The 11051-nt window shown below is 57.6% G+C and overlaps 1 protein-coding gene across 1 annotated transcript in view; it reads left to right on the top strand.

Moving 5' to 3' along the window:
• The window catches only part of EP400 (E1A binding protein p400), a 76354-nt gene extending 67020 nt beyond the window's left edge, over nucleotides 1-9334 (top strand). Inside the window, 7 exon segments of the mRNA XM_025045491.1 lie at nucleotides 42-164; nucleotides 1230-1448; nucleotides 3241-3436; nucleotides 3773-3897; nucleotides 5250-5396; nucleotides 5892-5969; nucleotides 6398-9334. Of these exon segments, the coding sequence (XP_024901259.1) occupies nucleotides 42-164; nucleotides 1230-1448; nucleotides 3241-3436; nucleotides 3773-3897; nucleotides 5250-5396; nucleotides 5892-5969; nucleotides 6398-6670 (1161 nt within the window). The 3' untranslated portion in view covers nucleotides 6671-9334.
• The last annotated feature ends 1717 nt before the right edge of the window (nucleotides 9335-11051 follow it).

The raw sequence follows: 11051 nt of genomic DNA, 5'->3' as shown, positions 1-11051 counted from the left end.
CGGGGACGCCGCGGCCCCCCGCCCCCTTCCGCCTGCTCCGCCAGCAGCAGCAGCAGCAGCAGCAGCAGCAGCAGCAGCAGCAGCAGCAGCAGCAGCAGAGTCCGCAGGTGCAGGGCCCGGCCCCGTCGCCCGCACAGATCAAGGCCGTCAGCAAGCTGACGCCGGTGAGCTGCTCCTGGAAAACCGTGAGCGTTTGTCTGGGGGGGCAACACCTGGTTGCGTCACAGGATTCGAGGTGTCTTTCACATAGATCTGCTGCTGTCTGTAGGAAGTGTGTCTGTGTCATCGTTAACAGTTCTCCACATGCGCACTTCGTGACCCACGAGCAGGTTGCTCACTGCGCTCTGGAGGCCTCAGTTCCCTGTTCCCAGTGCGGCTCCCCTTTGCTCTCTGGGCTCCAGATAGGGCTGGAGGCCACTGGGTCCCATTCCTGCCTAGAGCACATGCTGGCCGGGAGCCGTCCTCAGCCCCGGGCACAGGGTGACGGAGACTCGGCTTCTTCGGGGCTAGGTCACTTGGAGCACCGAGTCTCCTAGGGCGGCATTGGAGTGTGCCGCTCTTGGGTTTCGCCTGGAACGTGCAGTCCCCTCCCACCCAGCACTCCAGGGCCTTCAGTGCCCCACTCACCCGCCTCCGGCCTCCTGGGGCCTGCGCACCGCCCACTTCCTTCATCCTCTGCTCTTCCTTCTCAGTCGTCTTCACAGCCGGGTCCGTTTTCAGGATGTTGAAAGGTCTGATAACAGCTCAGTGTACATTTTTTAAAAAAAAAAAAAAAATCATTCCTTAGAAGTCTTTTTAACTACTTTGATATCCTGATGTTTTAACTGAAAAACATGAAATTTTTATTTAGAGATGGTTGGAATAAATTGAGCTGATCCACATGTTATAATTTTAAAATTTCAAGAGGGACTATGATTTTAAGACCTTTGAATTTTTGATGGTACTACAGAGTTAAATGGATTTGTTCATGAGTGGTAAGAACTTAGAAGTTTAGCTATGAATTTACTAATCGGTCAGAATCACTGTTTCTAGTTTTTGTCAATGATATGCTTGATTGTTAATAAAAGAACATTTGAAAATGGGTGGCGAGGCCCAGGAGGACGGTTTGCATCCTGCACGTTAGCCACTGGCTATTCGGTGTTTAACGGGTAGTAGAACGTAGCTTGAGTCAAGCCGAATGGCACAGAACGTGGCTAATACTGACGAAGGCTACTCTGTCTGGGCCCCAGGAACATCTGCTCAAAATGCAGAAGCAGAAGCTGCAGCTGCCCCAGCAGGCGCCCCCGCCACAGGCCCCACCGGGGCCCCCGCCGCCCAGCGCTCAGGTGCCGGTGCAGCCCCCGCCGCCCGCGCCACAGCAGAGCCCACAGCTCACCACCGTCACGGCCTCCAGGCCCGGAGCCCTGCTCACTGGCACCACCGTGGCCAACCTCCAGGTGGCCCGGCTCGTAAGTCCCCCTCGATACGTTGTTTTCCGAAGCACCATCTTGTTATCTTTTAACCTAACTGTTCAGCTCACTCAGGATGTGCAGCTATTCTAGGAGGCGTGTTTTTCCCCCCAAGAACCTAAGTTGTCCTCGGAGAGGATGAAACAGCGCGTAGGGAACATTCAAATAATCAGGCTTCCCAGAAATTAAGCATCCTAGCTAGAGCTTGTGGGAGGTAGGGCACAAGCTAGGCTGTGGAGAGGGCAGGATTCACGTTGGGGGTGATGGGAGGGCAAGACACAGGTGTGGGAGGCCTCACCATGTTGCCGGGGAGAGGTGCAGAGAGGAGAGGGTGCGGGAGACCACAGGAGCTGTGGGGAGGGGCGAGGCCCCAACACCAGGCTCCGACGTCACAGTGCTCTGTAGGCACGAAGAGACTTCTGAGGCGGGAGCAGCGTCAGGATGAAAGCAGTGTCTGCAGAGATCAGTCACATTCACCCCGTGCTGATTCCGTCTCCCATCAGGCCAGCCAGCGCCCAGTTTGGGGAGCCCCGTTCTGGCACTGATGACAGCTCACGTCGGCAACCTTGCTCCTGGTCAGGAACTGCCCTAGGCACTATGCCTGTCACCTATGGGTCCTCACCGACCGCTGGCAAGGCAGGAGTAGGTGTTGTAATGGTACTCCACTTTGCAAGTGCAGAAACAGAGGCCAGCAGCTTAGGTGACCTGCCCAAATCCTGTTCAAGTCACTTGTAACGCATGCTAGGATTTGGGGGCCTATGTGCTCAGGCTCTGCTTTGTGTGTGCTTCACCCCACTTTAAAAGTCTGCAAATCAGGATAGGAGTGGGTAAAAGTTGCAAAAGAAAGTTTTATTTCATCTCTGTTCATGCAAAGTGCAAATTCAAATGAGAAGAGGGGTGATGAGGTCCGACAGCCAGGACGGGGAGGCTCGTTCCTCACGCAGGACTCGGGCAGGAAGCTGCCCCCCGGGGCGGGGCTCTAGGAGCTGAGCTAAGGAAGGTGCAGGGTCCTCTCTCTGTTACACCCTGAAGAAGCAGCATAGCAGCTGCAGGGCGATCACGTGCAAGCTCGTTGGCGTCAGGGCCGTCGGAGGAAACGGCGTTCACTTAGCTGCTTGTACAGCATCCACATGACGGACAGTGAGCGACTCGTGAGGAGATGTCCTTGGCTCACCACGTCGCCTGCTTTCACAGCAGGCCACGTGGATGAGGACGAGGCCCGGCAGGCTGGATGCCGGTTTTCGCATTCACGTGCGGGCAGTGTGGGCTTATGGGCGATCGACTTCCACTCGCCTGTATCTTCTTCGTCTGAGACTCTGCGTCCAGAACTGGATCGATTTGCATTTCCCGTTTTAGCGCTTGGGAGCAGGGTGCTGCTGAGTAGTGTCTGACTGGGCTGTTCTGAGATCTCGGGTCCGCTCGGGGCGGTGGGCCGACCTTCAGCCGGAGGCCTAGGCAGCGCGGGGTTCTCTGGGGCACAGGGCGGGCTTGGGTTGCTCTCAGGTACAGGGGATGGAGGGAGAAGTGGGGGTGGATGCCATGTGACAGGGTCAGCCTCTGAACACCAGTGTGACTGATTGGCTTGTGCGTCCTGCCAAACCCCGTTCCCCGTGTTCGTTGCTGACGGTTGAGCAGGTAGGTCAGCCACAGTGACATGTTTGCCTCTGGCTGACTTACTTCTCACCCTCACAAACCTTCGTCGGTTTCTCACCGTGTGGCCTCCTGTGTGGAAACGTTTGCAGCGATGTGGAGGCCCAAGCCTGTCTGGACACCCATTGTTTTCTCTGTTTAGACCCGGGTCCCCACTTCGCAGCTGCAGGCACAAGGCCAGATGCAGGCTCAGGCACCCCCGCCAGCTCAGGTGGCCCTGGCGAAGCCTCCGGTGGTGCCCGTGCCCGCTGCCGTGGTCTCCTCGCCAGGCGTCACCACCCTGCCTGTGAGCGTCGCTGGAATCAGCGTGGCCATCGGGCAGCCGCAGAAGGCCGCAGGTGCGCAGTGGGGCTGGTGAGCCTTTGCCAGTGGGGGTCCTTTGCCAGACACCCGTTTAGAGAACGTCGTGCATTTCAGCGGAAGTCTCTCAGCTTCCCGAGCACGAGTTTAGCCACTGACATTCTGAACTCCCTGTACCTCGATCCGAATGTCACCGTGGACCCAGGAACGTTTGAAGTGTGTGTGGGAGGCGGCGTTGTTGTCTCGGCATGCTTTCAAGGTGTAGTTTTCGTGGAGAGCAGGCGGCTGGAACGAGTCAGTGACACGGAGACGCGGGAACTGGATGTGAGCCCCGACTCCGCGCTCGCGTCTCACCCCCGGGTTGGTGTCCACAGGGCAGACCGTCGTGGCCCAGCCCATGCACGTCCAGCAGCTGCTGAAGCTCAAGCAACAGGCCGTGCAGCAGCAGAAAGCCATCCAGCCGCAGGCCAGCCCAGGCCCGGCGGCCGTGCAGCAGAAGGTACTGGGTTCTTGCGGGGGTGCTCGGCCGTCCTGTCTTTATGTCGAGTTGGGCCCCGCCCCTGGGCACGGGGCACACGGAGGACAAGGCGGGCCTGCCTCGCTGCCCGGCACCCACACACAGGAGGCCCCAGGCTTGGAGCTATGCCAGAACTCTGGAGGGGGCCTGGCGGGCTGGGCAGCCCTGCTCACTGAGCTTGTGGAGAGCAGTGAGGGAGGCAGGCTGCGGGGGTACACCTGGGGAGGGGCTCGTGGGTCCGGGGAGGCAGGTGTAGCACATAGCACGCAACCTGCCTGGACCCGGTGTGTGGAACGTGCAGAGCCGCCGCCAAGCTTGTATTCAGGCAAGGAGCCAATGGGGACCGAGAGGTTGTGAGTGTGAGCTTCGGGTGGGGACGGGCGTTAGCAAGGGGAGGAGGGCCAGCGTGGAGGCTGACTGTCAGCATCTCGCTGATTCAAGTGTGGGCAGCAGCTCTGAGCTGATCTAGGCCCCAGAACCAAGTCCCTCTCAGTAGGCTGGCATTTGGGGCGTGTGCTACACAGGCACTGTGTTGACACTTGAGGCGCTTTCTGTCCTGCTGGACAGTTTGCAGAAGGACACCTCTCAGGGTTACCTCCCAGTTCTCAGCAGTCCTGTGGGCCAGCTACCAGGAGCAGGGTGGCTAGCGGAGCTGCCATGGCTGGGCGCCAGGCAAGGGGAGGCGCTGGTAGCACAGGATGACGGTGCCGGCAGGCAGAACCTGGGTGGTCACACAGGCTTAGCTTACATCTGGAAGAAATAGAAAGATTTCAGTCCCAAGTCCTGCAGTATGTCATGCAGTCTGCACGTAGGTATCATTTGAAAGAAACTTCTGAGATATTGAGCCTCTTTATAGTGGACGTGGCTTAGTCAAGCAGACATGCGTGCTCAGCCTTCTAAATAGTGTTTAAGTTCTCCTGGCAGAGAAAACTGGAAATTAGGTTAAATATGCAAAGATGGTGCCTCGAGGCTTGTTATTTCTCGTGCTCGGTATTCTTGGGTCACGTCAAATTATTGAAACTAGATTTGAGTGAAGGTGTGGTGTGTATGCGTTTTCTACATTGTGGTCAAGTTCATTCACGTGATGAGCAGACACGGCACCAGGTGCCACAGAGGATATAAAGACGAACCCCAGCCTGGGCCTTGAGGGACTTCCAGGAGAGGAGGCAGGTGACACACAGGCCAGGCTCGCTGGGAGGGTAGGCAGTGCCAGGGTGCCCCCAGGGTGGGCAGGTTGCGTGGTGAGGTGGCTGGGCCCACAGGGGAGGCCCCGCTGGTCTGGAGGGACACAGCCTCGCCTGCCGCTGACCCGGGAGGGCTCTCTGTTTCTACAGATCACCGCACAGCAGATGGCTACTCAGGGCCAAGCACAGAAGGTCACCTACGCCACCCAGCCAGCCCTTAAAACCCAGTTCCTCACCACGCCCATCTCTCAGGCGCAGAAGCTGGCCGGGTCTCAGCAGGTGCAGACCCAGATCCAGGTGAGAGTGGGCGGCGCTGCTGGGAGGTGAGAGGGTCTCGGGCCCTCGCAGCTCCTCGCAGGCGGCGTCTCCCAGACAGTCCTTGGATCCTACATGTGGCCGCGGCGTGCTCAGGTCACGCTGCAGTGGTGTCCTTTACGTGCAAGGCTCCTCCGGGAGTTACTTTGGGAACCGGACTTGTCTCTCGCCGCTGCTGATGGGTGCGTGGGCTGCTCCCGGCCGGGGCTGTGGGTACACACACGTCCCTTGAGCTCCCCCTGGGGCCCCCGCAGCTGCCGGTGTGCTGGCTGCCTTCCTGGCAGGTGTGTGGACCAGCAGGTCTCAGGCTTCCAGGAGCGCACGCATCGAGCATTGCTCTTCTGTGTTGTCTGGCCACGGCGCTTTTTGTTTTTGTTTGTTTTGTGTTAGGAACTAAAAAGGAAAGGAAGAGAGAAAAATCTTTTTGTGCACACGTTGTTTTGAATTCTAAATTTGGCTTTTTTTGTTTTGTGAAAGGTTGCAAAACTCCCTCAGGTCGTCCAGCAGCAGACACCTGTGGCCAGCATCCAGCAGGTCGCCTCCGCTTCGCAGCAGGTAGGGCCCGACACGTGCAGCCACCGGGGAGACCCCACGTGGATTTCTCAGTGAGCTCACATCGGACAGATGAAGAATTCTGGTGTTCATCCCGAGGAAGTGGGATTTTAAGAGGGTGGGGTGACGGCACCGGCCTCTCGCACACGGACGCCTCACGTCAGTGAATGGCCATCCGAACCCGCGTGTTCTGGGTGACTGCAGTGCTGAGGCTGACCGCCACCAGCCCAGCCAGTGCCTGAGCGTCAGGCCTTGGCTTTCCCCAGAGGCATCTAGTTTTAGCCTAAAAGCAACGATAGTTCAGTTTTTTACTTTCATTTGGTTAGAAAGCAGAGGCCATAGTTTGGTTTATAGATTAAGTTTCTAAAGCCCCTGCTCACCCTCAGAAATAGGGACTGTGTCACGTGATCTGCGCTCTCTGTCTCGTTCAGGCTTCCCCACAGACTGTGACTCTCACCCAGGCGACCGCAGCCGGGCCGCAGGTCCAGATGATCCCCGCAGTGACCGCAACCGCACAGGTGGTCCAGCAGAAACTCATGCAGCAGCAGGTTGTGACGACAGCAGCGGCCCAGCTGCAGGCCCCTGGTGTCCCCAACCCCACGCAGGTGCCAGCCAGCGCTGATAGCCCGAACCAGCAGCCCAAGCTACAAATGAGAGTCCCTGCCGTCCGGTTAAAGACGCCCACCAAACCTCCGTGCCCCTAGCCAGGAAAGCAGGCAGTCTCCGGGCGGCCACCGAGCACCCCACCACCTGGCCAGAACCGGCCAACTCATTTATCGTCAAGCCTTGGGACAGCGTCACGTGAGGCGTCCAGCACCTGGAAAGCTGTGATTGAAACGGTGGGATCCCGTCAGTACAGCGTGTTTGCACTGAACGCCGTTTCCATCGTGCCACTCACCTGCAACGGCGACAGTGGCAGGTTTCCCTCAGTCACGTGACCTTTTGGTCTCCCCTCCAGAGAGGCAGTGCTGGGCCCTCACAGCCATTTAGAGTCTGTTGGTGCGCCACGTTTTGCACATCAGAGGACCTGTTGGGAGTGTGCGGTGAGCCATGAAGTGACTCCATGAAGCCAAAGCAAGGTCTTTGACAGCGTCACCTCCAGCTGGTTCTTTCCGTCCAACTGAAAACGCATCGTGGCCCTCGGAGAGGACGGGCCGGCTGAGGTCCGTCATCCCAGATCAGAGCGCCGACGTGGTTCTCCCTTCCCGCCTAAGATGGACCGTTTGAGCTTTCCGTGTCCAGCGTTTGGTCCCATCACACTGAAGCACGTTCTGATGCCTTCCCAGCTTGCGTGGAAGGGAGCGGTCTGGACTGAAGTTTCATCCTGAAGAGCAGCCGCTGCGGCTCCCCGCGCCCCCCAGCGTGACTGTTTCCACGGGGTGGGACCTTGCGGGCCCGCCCCGTCCCAGCACATCGTGACTCTTACTCAGCTTGCGGATGACGTGCACGTTCGGCCCTCAGGCCCTGAAGCAGCTCCAGGAACTTGGTGAGGCTCCTGCCGCCGACCAGTTGGGTCCAGAGTACCGCGTGAGTGTTATGCGGGCGTCGCTGCCTGGTGTCCGGTGCTCGGCAGGAGCGGGGGTGCCTGTCTTGCTTTCCTGCCCAGCCCGGGCATGGTCCCAGAGGCGAGACACCTGCTCATGCACAGTGGTCATCTTACGAACGCACGAGTGTCATCTGCAGACATGGGCGTGGTGGCTCCTCGTGGACGGTGGCGTGCGAATTCCGTGCCAGGCGCGCGCACATGAGCACACACACCCTCTAGTGGTTCCGCATAAAGTGGCGAGCCATCCATGCTGTTCCAAGGGGCCTGCGGTCGAGGGGCAGAGAGGAGGCCCCGGGTTTGTACTTTTTTATTTTCTGCCGCGGCAAGGTGATGGAAGCGAGCCCAGAGGGCCCGACAGGTGAACCCGGAAGCGTTCACCCAAACACAGGGTGGGCGTCTGCCGACACCCTCTCCACTCTGGCCTCTGACTCGCTGGGTCCAGGGACTCGGCTTCTATTGGTCTCTGTGTCCTGTGGATGACTTACGGCATCCTGAGAGAGGTTGATTTTATCTGGTTCCCACTCCCTGTTGTACCACTTTAAATGGCATGAAGGAAAGTCTTCTGTCCTGTAGTGTTTTGTTTCCCATCAGTTTTTGTGGACGGTAACACGGTGACTTGCTGCAGCCAACGGGGCAGCTAATTTTGGAGCTCTTGGCGAGAAATTTGGGAAGAGAAAAATCAAGGGTGAATGAAATGGAAATGGTTTAGCCTTTTAGTTCATTGAACACCTCAGAGCAGAGCCCGTCGAGCAAGCTCATCCGTTCAGTCTGGCACGTGGCGGACTGAGCACGTAGCCAGAGGGGCGCTCCGATCAGCCCCCCGGGGAGCGGGTGTCCTGCTCGGTCCCCGCGGGCAGAGCTTGGACCTGCAGGCATCCTCTTTTTTTCAGTATATTTTCTTTGTGCGCCGTTCTCTTTCCTCTTGTCCCTCACAGGGTGTTGGCCATCTCCTGGTGGTGACAATGACATGCAGAGAGTGCACTCACTCAGAGTGTCCCAGATGGAGCTGCTGGAGTAGAAACCTTCTGTGGACGCAGGACCCAGGCGAGATTCGAAGTCTCTCTCTGGGCTTCGTACAAGAGGACACCTGGGCTCCTGAACATGTGCCGTGTGGCTTTGCTGCCCCGTCGTATCACAGAGTGACAGTCTTGCCTCTGAAGCATCTTTTCTTTGGCAATTCCGTGATGCAGAATATGGAACAGAAGATAGTTTTCTTGTATCACTCGGCTTAGTGACATTCATACGTCCCCACTGACCTACTAGTCTTCAGTAGAGTCATCTAAGGAAAAATCTTCCTGGAATGTTGTTTCAGAGATTAAACTCTCCCTATTTAAGAACTGGGTAGGACTACAGGGGGTTGTCAGTCACCTGCACTTTCAGGCCACTGCTGTTAGCAGGTCCTGCAGCACCTCGTCAGCTGGTTCCCGCCAGCACGCCCTGCGGTGAGGGGAGAGGCGGCCTCAGAACCTGGAGGCTCCTGGCCTGGCCACACTGGATGCTGTTAGTCTCCCGGCAGGTGCTGTTTGTCCCGCTGGAGCCCGGCTCTGTTTAGCACGTCCCCAGGGAGCAGGAGGCTGGGGCCCCAGCGTTAGGATTGGCTGATTGGCTGATTGGCTGCCTGGCAAGGCTTTCCTTTTGTGACCTTTATGATTTTTTTGTTAACTGTTGTAACCAGATAGCTGTTGTGTTTTAAAATATTTAAAGGAAGAAGACATGTAAATACTTTGTAAACATAATCATTTGTACTTGAATAGTAGGGTTTTAAAGGGCACTGAGACCCCACCACGCAAAAGGTACAATAAAATGACCTTTTTATATGTTTTATTTTGTCTTTCATAGAAAACTGTTAAAATAAGATGTTATTTGTATTTATTTCATTTGTTAAGAAAAAACTAGAAGAAAACAAGTAGTGCGGGAGACAGATTTCTTTCTCACCACCCCCCTGTAGAAGGAACTAGAAGGAATGGAGTGGGCGCGAAGGTTTCAGTGGAAGGTACCATCTGCCTGCAGAGCCCATATCTACCTGGCCACTGACTTACAAAGCCACATGTGGGAAGGACCGCTGTGTAGGTGCCACCGCCACTGCCTTGTTCCTTCGTGTCCTGCCACCCAGAGGCACCGGGCTCCTGGCAGGCAGGTCCGCGGTGCTCTCGTGCCTGACCACGCGCAGACGGCCCACCCCTCGCGTTTCCCCTCTGCCTTCTCTCTTGCTTTGTGTTTCTTTTCTTCTTGGGGAAAAAAATGTTTCTGGTTACAAAGGAAAGAAAAAAAAAAACACTTTTTAGAAAAATTGCACACTTAATCAAGCAACCTCAGAAGTCTGTGGTTGGTTCTGGAATATTCCTCTGCAGAAATGGGCCTGCAGATTTGGGCTCACATTTCACACCCCAGTACTGCAGCTCTTGCCTGCGTCACCTGCATCCAAGACCTGCTGGGGGTCGCGGGGAGCCCCAGAGCCCTGTGCCAAGGGCCTGGCGTGCTGGGAGGTCTGGATGCTGGGACTCCGACACTCAATGGCCATGCGGTCCTGGACTCGCCCACCCAGCCATGTGATGGAAGCCAGCGACTTCACCCCAGTGCCTTGTTTCCTCCTGCGCCCTCCCCCATTTCCCAAGGCACTGGGCCCCAGTGCCTGCAGTCGGCCATTGATTCTTCTCAGGGTTGTTATAGAGGGTTGTGTTTGCAGAGCCGTTGTTCCGTCACCGCGACCCAGGATCACAGCCTTGTCAGCCGATCGTGCAGAGGAGGCCGAGGGTGGCTGTGTTTCTGTGCGCCTTCTAGTGGGGCCAGCTCACTGGGGGAGCCATCCTGCGGTCCCGCCTGTGGGTCGCACCTCTGACCCCGAGTCCATTGGCCACCACCTCCAGTGCCTAGGGCACCTAAGTTCCGATTACCTGAAGCACGCCCTCTAGGCCACTGGACCTCGACCAGGCTTGGAGGTCTCACTGAGGTCCCTGGCCGCCCGCCTTCTAGCAGGTGTCCAGATCCTGTGTGACCCATGGGGACGTAGGAGACACCTCCTCTGCCTCGGCTCTGGGCTGCAGGTCTTCCCCGCTCCACCCGAGGCCTGCACCAGCCACGCCGCAATGCGAGCTGATCTTCCAGAGGCCGGGTTTGCGGGGTGAGTCAGGGACCGTGAGTTTAGCGGGGCAGAGCACAGCTGGGAACAGGGCTAAGGCTTAAGATGCAGGATCGCGTGATACCCGGGTGGAGCTGCTCTTGTACCTGCGCATGCGCAGAATATCCTGGAAACGTCAACACTGGCTCCTCTGCGGAGGTGGGGTGCTCAGGAGTAAGAGGGTGCTACGTTCTGTTTGGCATAACCTTTTAGTTGCTTGGGCGGCTTGCTGTGTGCATGAATTGTTTTTACCCCACTCAGGGAACAGGTTTAAGGGAGCGGGCCCCGCCCCCTCCTCTGGCTCCGCCCCCGCCCGGTCCGTTCCGCCCTGCGCAGTGTCTGCGCCCGCCACCCACCCGCCAGTCAGTGGGCGGAGCCCCCAGCCCCACCCCCGGCAGCGCTGGTGAGCGATGGGCTGTGT

This window comes from Pteropus alecto, unplaced genomic scaffold (assembly GCF_000325575.1).
Source record: "Pteropus alecto unplaced genomic scaffold, ASM32557v1 scaffold213, whole genome shotgun sequence".
NCBI classification, from domain to species: Eukaryota; Metazoa; Chordata; class Mammalia; order Chiroptera; family Pteropodidae; genus Pteropus; species Pteropus alecto.
Note: the sequence above shows the minus strand (reverse complement) of the source record. Positions and strands in the feature narration are given on the sequence as shown.